Raw genomic sequence first — 18,852 nt, forward strand, 5'->3', positions numbered from 1 at the left:
TTTTTAAAATCGTTCCTTCTTTTTCTTTTTTTTTTCCTAATTTAACCATCAAAAAGAAATTTGAAGGGAAAAGCCCAATGATCAGCCTATCTCCCAATTGACACTAACCCTAGTATTTTTTCCTCCCTCCTTTGTTATGCTGCACTTGAAAAGAGAATCAAAAGATAGGAGAAAAGAAGTTTCATTAGTGATTTTTAAAACCGAACCAAAAATATCACCGATTTTCATTAGTGATTTTTCTATAAAACCGAACCAATAATATCACCGATTTTCAATCCAATCAACCAATTCGATTTGATTTTTAAAACCGTACATTAAATTATTTATTTTTCTAAAAGATATTTAAAAAAAAATCACTTGGAAAAAGATCATTTCGCAAAAACTCACACAACCAAGCATTTTAACTTTAGTGATAATCTCTATCATAAGGCAGATAAATAAAATCTGATTTCCTATCACCACCTGTTTTGTCCCCAGAGTATATGCATTTTCTAAAACTTTCAGATCCTTTTAGCAACACATGTCAATCTACTAAAGAAGACACCTAAATGTCCATAGGTATGGATATTTTTCAGTGTCTATACCTTAGACCTCTTGCAAACGATTGAGCTTCGTGTTTTGGGAGATTAAAAATAGTTGAGATTAAATTGGGTCAATGCATATCAAGCTCTCTTGGCTTCAATTATAAGTACCACAACAATTTGGGTTTTAGTCTATTCCATCTATGACCCAAAGAAAATAGTCTATTACTCTATTGCATCTACCAAATGCCAAGAATGTCCAGGATACATAATCCAAATCAAGATGCAAGCTTTGTTTAAAAAATAAGTAACGATAACAATAGACATGAAGGAAACTGAATTCTCTGCTTGTGTTATCAGTTACTGTGTTGTCAATTAGAAAAAAGTCCAACCAACAGTTATAACTACGTACTTCTAAAAAGGTACTTCACAGTCCTTCAAGTCTTCTCTGAAAGGGCACATCGTATCATGGCTCTCAAATAGTTCATTAATTTCGGACATTTGGATCCCTACTGCATCAAATGTAAAATCAAAAAGGAAAAACGCAGAACGCAAAACAGTTAACATCATGTATAAGCATGTTGAATAAAAGTATAGAGAGTAATACTCAATTCATTTTCTAAGAAAATTTTGGTCGAAAACAAATTTTAATCACTAAATTAGTCTCTAAACCTTTTTGCTAAACAAATCAGCTATATCAAATTGTTTGTCTATATAGAGGAATTGATTTGAGAATTTAAAAAAAATTCTTAAGGACAATTATGTCTTTTATTAAATAACAATTGACCGGACTTATATTCTCGATACCAAAAATAAAAATAACGGATGAGACTGATTTATCTAATTTTGTACTAAAATTTGATATAAGAATTGATATGTCTAACAAAATAAAAGATTAGAAACAAATTTATTGATTAAAATTTGTTGAAGACTAAATTATTTCCTTAAAAAACCTTCAGAGACCGATTTGGGATATTATTTGCAGGGAAAGGTATGATCAAAAGCAGAGCAGAAAGTAGTAGTTAAACAAAACCTCATTTCCCTTTATTTTTTGCCTTCACAGCTTCCGCATCAGCAAGACCACAAACTTCGCATCGCAAGGGAACATATCGAGAAAGAGGAGTACCTGCACCATAATACAAAAAGTGAAAATAAATTGCTAACAATTTGTAGTGGCAACATTATTATTCACAGAACAAGGCAAACAACAGTTAAGAGAAAATATATACCTTTTTCTGGAGGGTTCGGATTAGGATTACGCTCACAGTAACTCACATGAACTTCATCATTAGGCATACGATGGATCAAGGCAAAAAAATCCACAGTAGGAACTTCATCTGATGAGTTGGGCAAGATTTCACCAACTCTTTTAGGCCTAGCCCTAAAGTGCAATGCATGAAAACCACCAACCTTCCCACACCACATCGATATATCCCGAACATGATCAGTAACCTTAAATTGTTCCTCCTGGAAAACAAATAACAAGGAAAAAAACTGTAAACACCAAAAAGGAAATCAACAGAAATACATAAGAATGAAATGTTAATAATAAACCTCTTTCCTGTCGTTGTTGTAGTGCTTCATTGCCATTAATGGATAAGGAAACAGTTTCTCAAGATAGTATTTCTTACATAAGCGTTCATATTGATCCCTGTAAAAGGCACTTATAAATAAAAGAAATAATGTATGTTATAATAACCAAAAAATCACGTTTACTTACTCTATTTCCTCTTGTCTAATAGGATCATCAAGTTGAACCTGTATTTCCTCCTCCTCTTTCCTAATAGATTCTTCACGTGTAACCCTTTTTGGTCTTCGATAGCTGTAGTCAACTTTACGATCACGAGGTCTAAGATTGTATGGCATTCGCGATGGTTCCATGCGTGCTGGCTTTGAATAATTTCAATAGAAACACAAACCAGAAACCATGATTTGTATATAGAAAAGAATAAATAATTACGAGCTCAATTAGTTTCTAGAGGAGGAATTCTAGTAAGGTGAAACCCTAATTAAGCATAGGGAAGTGGTGCAAGTTTTTCTAATTAGTTGCTTCTAGTCATGATCATATATTATTCATATGTTAATCAAACCTCCGTTTATCACTAATAATCATCATATATTCATAGAGACGAAGAAACCTAGCAAGGAAGAAGAGCATAACGATTTGATGAGAAGAGGGAGAAACTGGAGACGATGTATTACCTGGTTGCATGCCGCAGAGATCCTACGAGCTACGAGTGAAATTAGGAATTTTTTTAAATAAATAATTTAAATATTTTATTTACTAATATAAATTATTTATAACATATTTATTCATTTTTTACATGGTAGAGACTCTGGTGGCTTATATTTTTTTGTGGCTAAGGTGACTAAATGGGCCAAACCAAATAAATGCTGGCATGTGGCTTAGTAAGTAGAAACCCAAAGGTTTGTTTGACTTTGCTGACCATAGTAACTTAGGTAATTATACAAGGTAAAAAATTTAGATGGTAAATTAGGAATATTATCTTGAGAGTTAATTAGATTTAGAGGAAGGGCCAATTAGAAATTTCAAAAAGCTACCTAAAAAAACCTAAATGACCAAAAAGCTCTCCACACTTGAGTTTGAAAGCTTTGCTGTGGACGGCGACCATCACCCAGAGTTCATGTTGCGGTCAACTTGGGCCATTGTTGGCGGTGAGTTATTAACCGGTGGTTTCATGAGTCAGCCCCCGGTTGTTTCGGGGGAGGATTCTAGTTGTTGATCATCTTGTGGTTCGGGCGCATTTGGTACAGTAGCAGATTCAGCCACTACTGCGTCGTTCCAGGTCCGCGACATTCGCCGCCGTGTGGGTGGCTATCGACGCCGAAGCCACCTTTGATCTGAGGTAAGTGTAACTTTTGATTTGTTTTATTCTTTACATCACATTTGTCTCTTGTATGATTGACGATGAATCTGCATGTTGCCGACTTAAATGCCCAGTTAAATCCCAAGAAGAATTGCTCAGTGTGGAGAGCATTTGCACTAACTTCGTGACCTGCATACTTTTTTTGTGGTGTGGATTGTAATTAGTTTATTGTAGCAAATAAGTTCACCTTTATTCTTAGCCATTATGGTTAATTTAAATTAATTAGTTTAATTCAATGGAGGAATTTATCATCTTCCTTGTTAGCCATGATGGTGCATAGTGCTTTTGTGGTGTTGCCAGTTATTAATTTAATTCATCGCACCATGTTATCATGTTCTTTCGTAGCAAATATCATGCATGTTGTTTTTGTCTTGTTGATTGTGTTTAATTTAATTGTAGTATTTAATTTAATTCCGCTATCGATCTATCTTGTTAGCCGTTCTGCTAATCAGATATCTTGTCCTTGGTCTTTGGTATTAATAGTTAGCCTTTTTGAGAATGAGAATTTCTTTACATAGTGCTGCCAATTTGAGATGGAAAGCCATGGAGAAGGAAGTTCTGATTTCTCCGTCCAATGGACTGATGGATGGAGCACGGACTCAACAGATGATGATGAAGGAAGTGCTGCACGGTCACTAGAGACAGAGGAAGTTCAATCAGCAGCAGGGGATAGAGAAGATGGTTCAGTGGCTGGTGATGAGGGTTCCATGCCAGTACCAACTGGAATACACGTTGCGGCTGACACAGAATATGGTGACGAAGAATTGGGATCAGCGGTTTTAACTGCCGCCGCATTGGAATCAGCTGAGTATAATAGTGTGGAAGAGGCGTACAAAGCATATGTGGCTTTTGCGAAGGCAACTGGATTCGCTGTACGAAAGGGTGATTCTGTGAAAAATGAGGAAGGGAATATCGTGCAGAAGTTCTTTTATTGCAATCGACAAGGTTTGCGTGAGATGAAGCACTATGAGAGGGTCGATAGGAAGAGGGCTCATAAAGCAGAGACAAGAACCAATTGTTATGCCAAGTATGTTGTATACTTGGACATGAGTTCTAGAAAGTGGAGGACGAAAACGTTTATTGTGGATCATAATCACGATTTGGCCCCACCGGATTTCACCAACGTAATGGCGCCGCATCGGAAGCTGACTGATGGAGACAAAGCTCACATACATAGCATGCATGAGGCTGGATTCCAGACAACTCAAATCATGGGGTTCTTTGCTCACTTGTGTGGTGGATATCGGAATGTCAACTTTATCAGGAAGGATTTGTATAACTATATGGATGATGTTCGGCAATCCCGCATTGTTGAAGGGGACGCTGCGGCAGCAATTAGTTATCTAAAGGGTAAGATTGAGATGGATCCGTTAGCAGTTGTAAAATATTCTTACTGCGCTGAGAAGCATCTAGGTAATCTTTTTTGGTCAGACGGCCACATGCAATATGATTATGAGTGCTTCGGAGATGTGTTGGCATTTGACTCCACTTACAAGAAGAATCTATACAATAGGCCTCTGGTTATTTTTTCTGGTACTAACCACCATAGGCAGACTATTATGTTTGGATTTGGTTTGCTAGAGGATGAAAAGATTCCATCATATAAATGGTTGTTGGGCTGTTTTTTGGAGGTTATGCAGAGTAAGGAGCCAAAAGTTGTTGTCACGGATGGTGACGAGTCTATGAAGGAGGCGATTCGGAGTGAGTTCCCTAACGCGACCCATCGACTCTGTAGCTGGCACCTTGCTCGGAATGCACTTCAAAAAATAAAAGATAGTGATTTCTGTGCTGCGTTCAAGACAGCTGTGTATGGCCATTTTGATGTTAAGGAATTTGAAGATTACTGGGCAGAAGTGGTCCGTAGCTTTGGGTTGGAGGATAATGATTGGATTGCAAGCACATACGAGAAAAAGGAGCAGTGGGCGCATGCTTACTTGTGTGACAAATTTTGTGCAGGCTTGCAAACAACATCTAGATGTGAGGGCATCAACTCATCATTAAAGAAATTTATAAAATCTGGAAATTTTCTGCTTGAGCTGGTAGAGAACCTCGATCGTGTTGTGAAAGATTACTGCAACAACGAGTTCATTGCGGATTACAAGTCATTGTATACTGATCCTGTGCTGACAACCGGATTGGAGTCTCTTGAGCGGTCGGCTAGTAAGTTGTACACAAGGAAAATATTCTTCGAGGTAAAGAAACAAATCGAGAGTGTTGGTGGGATGATTGTACTGCACAAGGATAGGTTTGGTAGCACTGAGAAGTTTATGCTAAGGAAGTTTAGAAAGCCACATCGTGTTCATGCGGTTCTGACAAGTTCGAGTGTTCATGCAAGTTGTGGAATACTGTAGGTATTCCTTGTGGTCACATATTCTGCGTTCTGAAAGAGCTGGACGTAGAAGAGTTGCCTGATCGATTGGTTCTCAAGAGGTGGTGTAAAGATGCCAAATCCGATAGAATTAGCACAATAGAGGTCCAATCAGATCCGGACCGGGCAATCCGCGTTAGGTACGGTGCGTTGTGGGCTGCTTGTTCGAAAAGATGTGCTTCCTGGGAGCTCGGGGTTCAGAAACCTACAAAAAAGTGGTCAATGTAGTCGCGAAGACGTCTAACGAGTTAGAGTCCATGTGCTACATAGGCAACAAGGGTGGACAGGCACATCCTGCTGGAAATGACATTGACATTGGAAATCCTCATATCATAAGGTCAAAGGGTGCTCCTCGAGGCAGCACTCATGTGAAGAATGGGAGACGTTGCAGAAGGTGCTTTGGGTTTGGTCATGACCGCCGTAACTGTTTGGCAGATGAAGATAATGCGGATGAGGTTTGATTCTTCTTCATAAATGACATCAATGTTGTGCTCCATAATTATGAAGTTTAGATTTTATAATCAAATTATAAGTTAAAATTGACTACAGTGTGCATTTACTTTTAGTTTGTTCATGCTGCTTCTTAAATTGCCATATGTTTCCCTATTAAAGAACATGTTGATTTTGTTGCAGGAATCAGTTTCCAGGTCGAGGAGAAGCCACAGCCGTGGCAGGAAAAGGGGCCGGGATACATAGTATTTGCAACAATGCCAATCAATGTGGGGTTGTTGGAAATGAAGTATGTTCCATTTTGTTGTGGTCCTTTCGGTTGAAGATGTCATCACATGGATGTTGAGTTTTAATTAATTTATTTGTAAATTTTACCTGTAAAGTTTTGATGCATTTTTTAATCAGTTGGGAGATTCATATTTGACATTAATGTTATTGAAGACCTACTAGGATACCTTTAGTTCAAATAGAATTTCTCATGGTTATGCAAAGATTGTAATGCTTCATGAATTGCTTGGTTGTTATCAGGGTTTAAATAGAATATCTCATGGTTAGGCAAAGATTGTGATGCTTCATGAATTGCTTGTTCGTTCCCAGGGTAAAGGTTCACATTTGATTTGTTTGAGTTCCAGGATTACCTACTCTACAATTTTAAATTACGATGGTCTTATTGTTTTATTGTTCATGTATAGGTTAAAGTGATAATGTTCACTGCTCACTTGGAAAGGCATTTGGTGTTGTTTGATAGGGATTTTGCTGAATTTTTTGCTTAACCTACAAAACAAATTTCTATTTTATGAGTGCCACCTTTGCTAGTTTTACTAATTTGACTGTGAAGGGCTTGTGTTTGCAGTTCCAGTAATACTACAATTATCTACTTTTATCTGCAACTATCATTTATTTTTAACTGCCACAGGTGTTTTTCAGAAAGGCAAATTAGCTTCCGGAGGGGGGGGCATTGTTGTAGTGATTAATTGCATATTTAGTTGTCTCAATTGGACTGAGAAATGGTGTTGAAAAAAATAAAGAATATCTGCAGAAATTAGTCATCAACCTCAGTGTGTTCCTCTATGGACCAATGAATCTGTCAAGTATTGCTGGGTAACTAATCGAAAATTTAGGACTGTAATGTTTGATATTGTAGTTGCATCAGTAGGCACTGACCTAAAATAAGTGGTATTTAAAAGGCTAAAATGTATAATGTATAGGCACAGGCAGCTACAACACATGAACCTTATTTAAAACTAAATAGAGTCAGCTGAATAGATAAACAAAAATACACACTAGGCCTTTTATAAGATCCAAGATTCCAATAAATCTTTTTAGCATAAGTTTTGGCTCCTGAATTTATACATACCCAAAAATAAATCTTTCCTATAAATCAACATGTATAAATTATGAAATCACAAAGATGAGCTGGTTATGGCCACTTCATGTGAAAATGATGCTATAAATCAACATGTATAAATTATGAAATCACAAAGAGGACTGTAATGGCCACTTCATGCGAAAATGATGAAAATTTAGGACTGTAATGTTTGATATTGTAGTGGCTAATTTCATTTTGATTTCCCCGTAAAAGAACATAAAAGAAAAGAAAAGGGTGCTAATAATAAGAAATGAATGATGATAGATAGATAGATACTAACATGAGCATATGCAACATCTAAGTATGTAACATTGATCTCTACAGAAACCCAATCCTGCCAGACATGGAGAGTCAACACAAAAGAGACCTTACATATTTAAGTCACCGGTTCCACACCTAAATAAGTTTAAATATTCAACTTTCCGGTAATGCCCAGTATAGGATAAAATAATTTGCCTAAACTACTTCAGTGGCAAAAGAAAGCTGTATCTATGAGTGCCTTGTTTACTCCAAAATTTGCGCTAAAGTACCAAGTTCAAATGAAAAGGTTACTGTAAAGTACAGATGCTTTCAATATTAAATATTGATAATGTTTTGGAATACAAGTTTTGCACGAGCGGTAGTAGTTATGTGTTATGCAGTTTCTAGAATTGGACATAATAGATTACAGGCAACACTAAAAGAAATTTAAATTCCATGTCATCCTTAAGCACAACCATGCAATAATCAATGCGTTTAATTACAAGTCAGGAACTGGAACAAAAAATGATCCAATACATCAATACTTGTGCTAGAAATATTTACACTGACCCCTGCTATTTGTGTGGGTGTTTACCAAAAAAATAATTCTATTTCTAGCTACCTGTTGAAGTCCATGGGTGCCGAATTAGAGGGCAAAAAATACCTTTCACATTAGCTATTTCTGATAGGGTTGGTGCCAAATTACAAGGCAAAAAATACCTTTCACGTTAGCTATTTCTGATAGGGTTGTCGCACAACGAAGGGCATGATCAAAATAAAGGGAATATCGGCATGTTCATGATCAAAATAAACGGAACATCGGCATATTCAGACCTTATAGCTGGGTTTGAGGAATTGGAACAAAGTTCCTCCAATACTCCAATGCAGCATTGACGATCTTTTCCCGATTGTCATTGTGATATCTGAGCAACATGTCAACAGCTAGGCGCATGCGGCTGTAGTCGGTTACTTTCTGTAGATGTTGGTGTCAAACAGTTGGTGTATTTAAAATGAATATACAACAGATTTGTTGTGACATTGGTTTACCTCAACATCGTAATTACCCCATAGATGATACATTATCATCCATTGAGCAACAAACATCCCACAATCGTTGCTAGCATGTGCGGAGTAGTGCAAAGAAACAGAACCACAAATTAGTTCGCCGGTAAAAGAGGACAACCTAAATGAGCCCATTTGGCTAGAATAGACATGCTAATATAGACAGTAATAAAATACTTATGAATAAAGTTAAACAAGAGGAATGGATATAATTTCCAAAAAAAGTTTACAAGTTGTAGAACAACAGTTAGGCATACTCTATACTTGCATGAAAGTAGTGTAGTCTGAATGAGTTTACCTAAGCATGTGTTTTTTAAACTAATACAAGTCAACTTTCTTTAATTATATTTTAGCCTAAATTTTTAACCTGTAAAATCCTTTAGCTGAATCTGAAACCTTTAATTCAACTATTAAACTTCTAGAAGCTGCTTGTAAAATACATGAGCCACAACATTTATTCCCAATAAAACATCGGTTGCCTTTCAGTCAGGAAAAATTAACTTCTCACATTTGTGGAAACGTAAACCTTTCAAAAGGAACATAACTTATTCGAATTGCAAGAGAATAATGCAATTATTAGAACGGTCTGTGTGATGGAAAACCAATGTGGTCGACAGAAAAAACGTGAATGCATAAAAAATAGGAACATATGAACTCTTCATTATTTAATACTTTCTGCCATTCATGAAGCAAACTAGAAACGCAACTCATTACCACTGTCGACTACTCATTCTATTTTCTACAATAGTACAATTCAAAAAACATAGAACTAAAAGTACCTGTAAGGATCTTGTTGTACTACTACTGGCTCGATAATTTCATAGTCGCTGACAAGTTCTCGACCCTTCTCAGGTGCATCGTACCAACTGTCATGGTCGAGTAGCTCCTCTAGGAATGTGGTCTGTTCAAAGAATTAGGTTTTTTTAAAATTTACATCAAGTAGCAGCAATAAAATGGGAGTCAAAGGAAAGTCTGTGTGTTTTGCTAACCACTTTCTTGATCTCTCTACGACGCTTTGCTCTTGTATCTGCCGACTTGAGTGAATCAAGATAAACTACTTGCCGGCGAACTACGTCGATAACCACAAGAAACCAGTGATTCTCACACCAGATGGGACAGTATATCTGTGGATGTCATACATGATTAACATACCTGGTCAGCCATTTTAGCGTCAGAGTGGACAAGGCCAGGTATTAGTACAAAATTGCTGTTGGCTTACCTTGCAGACACGGTTGACCTTGCCCATGAATGTTGTCTCGATGGCTGTTAAAGTTGCCTGCGGAATCGGGCCTCTGCTTGTTGCAATTTGCTGTGAACGAAAAATGGCACACCCCATGAAGTGTTCATGTTACAGAATATGAACTTTGGGGACGACCGATAAGTCAACCATGAGAAAGTTGTAAAACAATACACAATAATTAACGATATACTCACTGCAAAGGTTGTTGGCAGAAACCAGTGTAACTCAGTTGTCTCCATTCTAAGCCTTGACGCCACAAGAATCAGAACCTGCACCATAGTTAATGGAAAAAGACAAACGAGATTGTGTTGCATGCGGAAATTAATTTAATATTTGAGGCTAACAGGTTAATTACGTCATCTACGACTTGTTTTCCTGGTTCTAGCGACCTCAGCGCCCTCCTGGTGATTGCGCAGTGTGCGTTTGGAACAAGCAACTCCCTACAACAATAAAAGCAGGTTTAGTAATATTTCTTAAAACATCACCACTTGATTAACAAACTGCAAGGTTGTATGGTGGAAGGAAACCTACTCTTGATCCATTACTGGGCTGAATATATATGCTGCAGTGGCTAAGTCAACTCCAAGAATCTTCATGTCATTGGTGGGGACGAACGTCATCGGCATTCCCTTAGATAAAAAATGGTTCAAAGATTACTTGTGTGAGATCAGAGGTATGTGACCACTCCTCTACGAGACTTGGTTTTAAAGAAACATTTAGTAGAGATGCATTTTACCTCAGGAACCAAGGGCCCAATCTCATTTGCCCATGGGCTAGGATCAATACATCGTTGCTGGAGGAAGTTTGGGCGGTCTGAGGTTAACATAATCCGATCTGTGCTAGTAGTGACATATGACCTGTCTTTGTTCAAACCCTCATTCCTATCGGTCGACGAATCGAACAGAATCCTTTTTCCCTTACGCAAAATGCCTATAGACCCCTTCTTCCCAGATGATTTGGATCGGATGTGACGGCGAATAAAGTGGAAGGAGCCGTTGTCCGAGCTTGTCAGTGGTGTAGCTGTGGGTACATAATCAGGATCTTCTCTACTAGTGGTTCTTGTACTAGTCTTTCGCATCTTGTACGCATGGGTTGTCCTCTTTGCATCGTTTGTCGTTATGCTAGCCTTTGGAAAAGCTTTCATGTTTGACTGCATTGCGTGTGGAGAGTTACTGCCAATGACCGGAGAATCCACCCTGGGATCCAGAGCTTGTTTGAGCATTCCCATCACAGACTCATTGAATTGACCCTGGTTTGCCACGATAGACTTCAATTCCATTATCTGGTTCTGGATTAATTTGACTTCGACCGCCAGGGCGGACCTATCCTGTGCGCTGCCTGCCATTGCGTCACCGTCATCCTTACTGTACATAGATAACACAATAACACAGCTCAGCCGATAAACAAACTAGATTCATTTTGAAACCAAAATAAACAATTACAAGCAAGGTCAGGTCTAACGGGGTTGAGTACTGTCCTTGTCCCCCAAGATTTTGAAGACGTATATATATCAAGTATGTGAATGATAAAGAAATAAATATTTAGCGATCGTATACGTAATTATTTTTAATTGTGTGATAGGTTTAAGCTTTAGTTATCTACTTCAATATTTCACTTAATCAAATTTATATCATACACTCAGGCCTTTATACTCTTTCAAATTAATTTCAATATGCTGAATTGTACAGATATAATAACGTACATCATCTCATTTTAACATCGTACTCTCTATTTTAGATACTTGTTTCTTGTAAATAATACAGAGTACTTTTCTATTTGTAATATTTTTTATATGTAATTCTCATATGGAAAACAAAATTACAATCGAAATTTCTATATTTTCTCTTCAGAAATCCTTAAAAGTTAAAAAAATGGCAACTAAGGAAATAAATATCATTCATAAATTACTCCTATATAATAAATAATACAGATAAATAATAAAAATTTTACATAAATAAATTGGCTCCTGCATCAAAATTTTTAGATTCGTCCCTGATTATAAGACAGTTCGATTACAAGAAACGATTATAAGAAACGATTATATGAAAACGATGAAACGAAGTTGTGATTAGGATGCGACCAACCTGGTATTCGGAACCACTGTTGTGGAGCCCCTTTTTCTACGAAGCACGCGATTAGGTTGCGGTTGTTTGTATCGATCCGCGGTAGACTTTGGGACCTCCTCATCGGAAGAAACGTCCACCGTGGTTGGGCTCCTAATTGACGCCATGAGATTCGTAGCGTGGACCTGGTATGAGAAGCCATAGTTAATTCTCCACTCGTTGAATGGTGCGTGCAGGTTTTCAGCAATTAGGAGATATGATAAATTGTTTTTAACGAGTGTGTGAGGGTTTCCATGTTAGAAGCAATTGACCTCTAAAACAAAGAGATAACCATTGTGGTTAACAGTTCTGGGCCCAAAATAAAGAGCAGTTCTTTTTGGCTGCCAAGGCCCTAATCATTCTCCTTATTTGGGGCTGCTCATATGGGCTTTTCCCAAAAGCCAAGTTAAAAACAAATAAAGATTATACTGAGATGATTATTGGGCCAAGCATGTGCTCCATTGATTCAAGTAAGTCTCACGTGAATAACATAGCGTCTGCCGGGACTCACACATGTCAGTTCTGGTGCAATCAATAGAACACCGATACATGATTAAGAAGTCAACATTTTAGTATTTTACACTTGTGTTTACTTACTAACACGACAATGGCTAGTTTGTTAATGTTTTCTAGAAGAAAAAAAGAAGACAAAATTGTCCCAGCTGACTTTGGTAACTAAAACGATATTAATTATCAACAATATTAGTTTACCATGTGAACAATTAAGAATTTCATTTCGCAAAAAATTTTGAATGCAAAACTTGAACATATTCATAGCCGAGAATGATTACAAAACTTGTAGAACCATTTTCTGGAAATAAAAAAAAATACAAAAAATCATAAAGTATCCTTAATCACAAGCGGCTGGTAACGACATTTTGATTATTAGGATAGAGGCAATAAGAATCTTCAGCAACAAGACAAATGGACTAGTCATATAACATTTAATAGGATATTGGGTGTTTAGTATAAAACCTAAAAAAAGGTCAATCTTGTGGTACTTTTTTTCCTATCACTGCTACAGACTGGTCTGGATTTCCACTTGTGTAGTCGGCAGTTTTGACGGCGACACACATTTAAACTGTTACCTGTATGGATTAATGTTGCACTGTGTATTATTTTAAAATCCCGTCAATGGTGCCTCCCCGTCTGCTTGGATGCATTCCACTGCAACACACGTGTAGTCCCAAAGCAAGAAGATTCTCTAAAAATAAAGAAGAGTTCCTCAATAACGTATCAACATCGAAGAAAAGACTATCGCAGATAGTGCCATGGAAAGATGCAAGAGAACTGATCGAAGGGTGTGGGTAGTATCGGTTTAACCATGCGAAGAAGACAGAATAAAAAATAAAGGAGATGTCTTTAGTGGCCTAGAAATCCCCGTGGAGTAGGTGAAGAGCACACGTTTTTAGTAAATCCTTTGGCGCCAAGAAAATCTACCCACATGGTTCACTCATAGTATAGTCACATCATTTGATGTATCCAGCTTTTTCAAACCAGTAGGAGTTGCTTGGCAAACTACATTGTATAGGGTACCTTTGGATTAACCTTGATAAAAGGAAGTTTGTTATAATTTATTTCTTGTCATATGTCTAACAAGATCAATATTCTTCAATTAAAATATTTGTTAATTTTAAATAATAACGATAATTAACTGAACATCAACAAAGTTACTACACACCATCTCGACCAACACGTGGAAGCAGAACTTAAAAATAAGCTAATTCATGTAAAATTTTTTGAGAGTTTATCTATTTATGTTATAAAATTGACTTAAATTTTTAATTCATTTCTTATGATTAAGACTTTCAAGTCAATTAAGAATAGAATAGTCGTCTTTTAAAATGATATTTTTTTGTAATTTTTATTTTTTTGTCATTTTGCGGACAAATTTAAGAATAATTTTTTTTATAACTGTTATTTTAATATAAATATTGTTATAAAATGTTTATTCTAAAATTTTGTATTTTAACTGGAACACATATTTTTAATTTCCGCCACGAAATTACAATGTCAATAATCGTAGGATATTGATTTTTAGGTTAGAATGTAAATCAGTACTAGCTGGGAATATTTATGAGCTAACATTAGGTGACTATTATTCCGCTAGTCAAGTAAAATCCAGAATATTAGTTTAGTACCAATTGAATCGATTAATAGCTTTAAAAGTGTTGTGATTTGTTACCATTTTGTTCGAATTACATCGGTTAATATTTATTGGAAGTGTAAATTAAGGATAAATGTACTCGAAAGATTTTGTGGTTGAAAACAATGTACTCCAATTTTGTCTGCGACAAAAATGTCATCAATTAATATAAAAATATGACAAAATTATCTGTAATTAAACATGTCTTTCTTATAAAATACTTGAGACCGAGTGTTTTTATTTTTTATTTTTACAAGTATAATTAGAAAAATGAGATATTATCCTTTTTAAAATTTTGTTATTTTTCGCTCAGTATGTATTTTCTGTGTTTTTTTTTAAGTATTATTAGTTGTTACAAAAAAATAAAAAATATATTTAGTGAACAATCACCAAATAAAAATATTAAAATATCTTTTTTTAAGCATAAGATATGTAAAATTTTTGAAATATTTTATGAGGGGAGGTATTTATTGTTGGACATAATAGAAATATTTTAAAATTATTTGAGAATATTTTTATCTATAACTAGATGTGATGAGGCTATTTTTGTTATCAACGGAATTTTTTATTTGTGTTTTTAATAGTTTACCTTTCATTTAAAATTTAATTTCCAAGAATGTGATATTTTGGCCATTCAAAAAGGATAAAATCTAAACTTAGTATGAATAACGTAACTCCTCTTTTATGTTACAAAATAATTAATACGATCAAAATTTATGTATGATATGATTTAAATTAAAAAATAGTTCACAAAGAGAGATAAAAAACTCTTAAAATTTTTTGACAATATTATTGCTACTCTTAGAATCAAAAGAATATTAGATATCTTGGTTTAGTGATTTTACTAATAGTACGTGTTTGGATTCATTAAATCGGTCAATAAAAAAAAAATTTATTGAGCAAAGGTATTTTTTTGTTTTTAATAGTGTTTAACACATTTCTAATAGAAGATGTAAAAGTACTAAAAAATTGATAATAATAATAATAATAATAATAATAATAATAATAATAATAATAATAATAATAATAATAAAAAGAACCTTTTTTTAGTGGTTACGTTTTACTTTTTTTTTTATTAATTCCCTACAAAAAGATTTTCTTCGCATAATAAATGAGAAGAAAACTATTTTTATTCTATTTTATCCAAGCATAATTCATAAATAAATATATCTTTTTACATGAGATCTCTAGAATTAAGATAACTTTCATTCTTGTAAAAGATCTCTTGAAAAAATAACACCTGAAGGAAAGATATTATTCGAGAATGGTGCCATAAAGAATATCTTTTTTTTCAATGAAAAGGGATTTTTTTTTGTGTTTAACAAATTTGTAATAGTAAAAGTAAAAGCAGTAGAAAAATAAAAAAACGTCAGTAAAAAGGCTATACTTTATATAATTTTTTTAAAGATCTATTTTTCTAAAAAAAATATTTTCTGCATAATAAATGACTAACAAAAATATTTTATATTATTTTATTCAAATATAATTGATAAATAAAAATATCTTTTTACATTATATATGCAAACATAAAATCACTTCTACTTTTATAAAATATCAATTTAGAAAATATCATATTAGAAAAAATATTTTTCCGAAAATAGTCTGTGCTTAAAAATACTTAATTAACAACAAAATATTTAACTACTTAGGATACGAGTTAATCATAACCTATAAACTATTTCAATACTATTTACAAAATGTGAATTACTAAAAATGTTACACGGTCTTTGGATATATATCATTATAATAAGGAAACTATTTGATTTGAAGACTTATTGACCTGCGTTTATAGTTCTCAATAACCGTCGTTACTAGAATGTGTATGCGTATATGTAACACAAAAGAATACCATCATCCACTATATTTCTTACCTATAAGACGGAAAAGTGAAAAACTCAATGTCCAGCTTTTTTATGTTATACATAAACATCACTCGTAGAGTAATGGAATTCTTGTGTTCAGTGGGCCACCCTCATCCTTAACCACCAGTAAAACTAACATCACCTCAACACAAACACCTTTTCTTATCAGTTATACCACTAAAAAATCTTTTGTACTCCCTATAAAACTAACATCACCTTATGCTTCCTACTTGAAGTAGCACCTATATATCCTAACTCCACAAAAATCATGGAGCCTGAACACGGTGGAGGATACTTCTGCGTGTTCAAGGGATGGGTACCAGGTATATACACCACTGTGGAAGAGGTTCAGGAGCAGATGGACGACTATGATGATAAATGCTGGAAGCACTACGAAACACTGAAGGAAGCGCAATATGGGTGGGAAAAGTACTTCGGCGTAGGAAATCATATAGAAGGCCGACGACGGATTCAGGAAGGAAGCGCACCAATGGGGATTCAACCTGCTATCCGCCGGGAGAAGGAGCATATGGCTATCCATATAATGAAATTGCACTACAAGCAGTACCGTGAGACCATGTTCGAGAATCTCAAAGGTAAGCCCAATCATAATAGTTATTTACAAAGCGGTTCTGTTACCACATGCTCACCTATTTTGAGTTGTAGGTGATGATTTTGTTCCAGACCCGCCAGCCTCCCCCCTCATTAGCCCAAGCTTGCAAGATTGGCTACTAAAAGTATGCAAACAGCTAAGTATCCCAGACCCCATATACCGAAGTGTTGTTGGGACCGCGGGAGATGCTCGCCGATGTTATCGCTATCTAGTTGCCTTGGTTCCACCTGAATCTGCAACTGTAAGCGTCCTCTGTAGCCGAATATCTTTCGATCCCGCAATTGCCCATGAGGATGCTGCCCGGGTCGGCCTCGACATGCTTTCTCGGTTGCTGGGAAGACCAATTCATGACTACAATTTTGAAGTGGTTGACAAGTGGAAGGATAGGTTCACAGAGCTTTCAGTTGATCTAGAAGCAATAGAAGTCAAACTTGACTACTTGAACTACGCAAAAAATCAACTGGAGGACACACTTGACAGTATCGGTAGAGCTCATCACCCAAGGGGAGGACGTGGAAGAACCAGCCGCCGCAGGGGTTAGTATTCATGTGGTAAACTCTCACATACAACTCACAACTTGCATGCACGTAGCTACCTCACGCTTTATCAAGCTAATATTACTTTATGTCGTCCACTAAGTTGAATCTCTATCACAATCTTCAGCGATATATTTACGAAAATGTAATCGTGCCCAATATGTGGTCGTGGTCATGCTATTTCGAAAAAGGAAATGTATTCATCGTTTGATTAAGATCATTTAACCAGGTATTATAGAATTAAAATGACAAGTTCATCTTAATTACGCATGAAAAGGGGTTTCATAGATTGCACAACATGAGTAAGAACAATTAATTGTCTTTACAGATTAATTATAACATAAAAACAAGTGGATTTTTTATGATTATTTTTGTTTTTTTAATATTGGAAATAAATTTTATTAAGATTTTTTTTAACTGTTGTCATTCACATTGGAATATATTTAACATAAGAAAAAGTCTAGGGGCATTCAACTTTGTTAAATTTTGGCCAGTATGTAACCAGCAAAGAAAAGTGAACCATTGAATGAAATCTCACATCAATCTCACACCATTAAAACCATCATTGATGACTATTTGATTGCTACAAATCAGAAAAGTTGGTAGCCCCTAACATTCCTCTTCATAATTTACGATGGGTAAATATTATCGAAACTAAAGTTCAATACAGTAAAATAATTTTTATAGGAATTGACCCTAAAATACGTTTTTATAACATTATTAACTTTGATTGTGCTTTCGAGGATAATATCTCATTTTTTTATCATAAACAATTTAAGATGTAGTCTTTTGGATGCAACACCATATTATTGAAGTTTTATATTCTCCTTTTAAAGCAAATATTTTTCTGTTAAAAAATATACCAAGTTTTTATTTTGTGATTCGCGTAGTTAGTTGTACAAAATTTGGAATGTATAAAATGTCATGTATTTAACAAATCCTTCACATTAACAAACAGCTAAAAATATCTCAAACTATTAAATATCAAAATGTCTCACACTATTTAATATCTGAGTGTCTCTTTTTATTAAGAAATTTTAATAAAACATGCATGAAGAATTAAATAATACACTAGGTCTAGTAAATTACAAACATTTCAGTTTTTAAAAATTTTAAAAAGTTATTAAAATTTAGAAGGATTTTGTACTTCTGTATTTATTAAATTATGTAATTTGATTACACAAAATTTAACAAGATAAATATAATGCATGGAAGGTTTATGTTGTAAATTGTTAGAAGATCTTGATACAATTGTGCATGAATTTAAAGTCAAATATTCGGTCATACTCGACTAGGATAACAAAAAAATCAAAGAATATAATAATTATTTTACATGTCACAAAAGTTTTAATTTTTATTCAAGAAATTTATCAGAGCAATAACAACTCATTGTTAACAAACAACTTTAATAAAATAACAGATATTTATGCTGTAAATGATAATTAAGAAAATGTA

General features: G+C 34.9%; 2 protein-coding genes across 3 annotated transcripts; one reads left to right on the top strand and one right to left on the bottom strand.

Annotated features, from left to right (window-relative positions):
• Positions 1 to 636: 636 nt before the first annotated feature.
• Positions 637 to 2,407, bottom strand: LOC112698218 (uncharacterized). Of its 2 annotated transcripts, none has more exons than XM_072196458.1 (5): positions 2,242 to 2,407; positions 2,076 to 2,172; positions 1,751 to 1,988; positions 1,555 to 1,647; positions 637 to 1,030 (listed from the first exon to the last, which is right to left on the bottom strand). In XM_072196458.1, exons 1-4 carry the CDS (start codon positions 2,400 to 2,402, stop codon positions 1,556 to 1,558), a joined length of 588 nt encoding a protein of 195 aa, XP_072052559.1. In that variant the 5' UTR covers positions 2,403 to 2,407; the 3' UTR covers positions 637 to 1,030; position 1,555. The 2 variants fall into 2 exon arrangements, with proteins under 2 accessions (XP_072052559.1, XP_025607351.1); XM_025751566.3 differs by having other exon boundaries at positions 637 to 1,033.
• Positions 2,408 to 3,942: 1,535 nt separating this feature from the next.
• LOC112805697 (protein FAR1-RELATED SEQUENCE 5-like) lies at positions 3,943 to 5,760 on the top strand. Its single transcript, XM_025848041.1, has one exon. The coding sequence runs from the start codon at positions 3,943 to 3,945 to the stop codon at positions 5,758 to 5,760; it is 1,818 nt and encodes a 605-aa protein (XP_025703826.1).
• The last annotated feature ends 13,092 nt before the right edge of the window (positions 5,761 to 18,852 follow it).

This window comes from Arachis hypogaea, chromosome 6 (genome assembly GCF_003086295.3).
Source record: "Arachis hypogaea cultivar Tifrunner chromosome 6, arahy.Tifrunner.gnm2.J5K5, whole genome shotgun sequence".
NCBI classification, from domain to species: domain Eukaryota; kingdom Viridiplantae; phylum Streptophyta; class Magnoliopsida; order Fabales; family Fabaceae; genus Arachis; species Arachis hypogaea.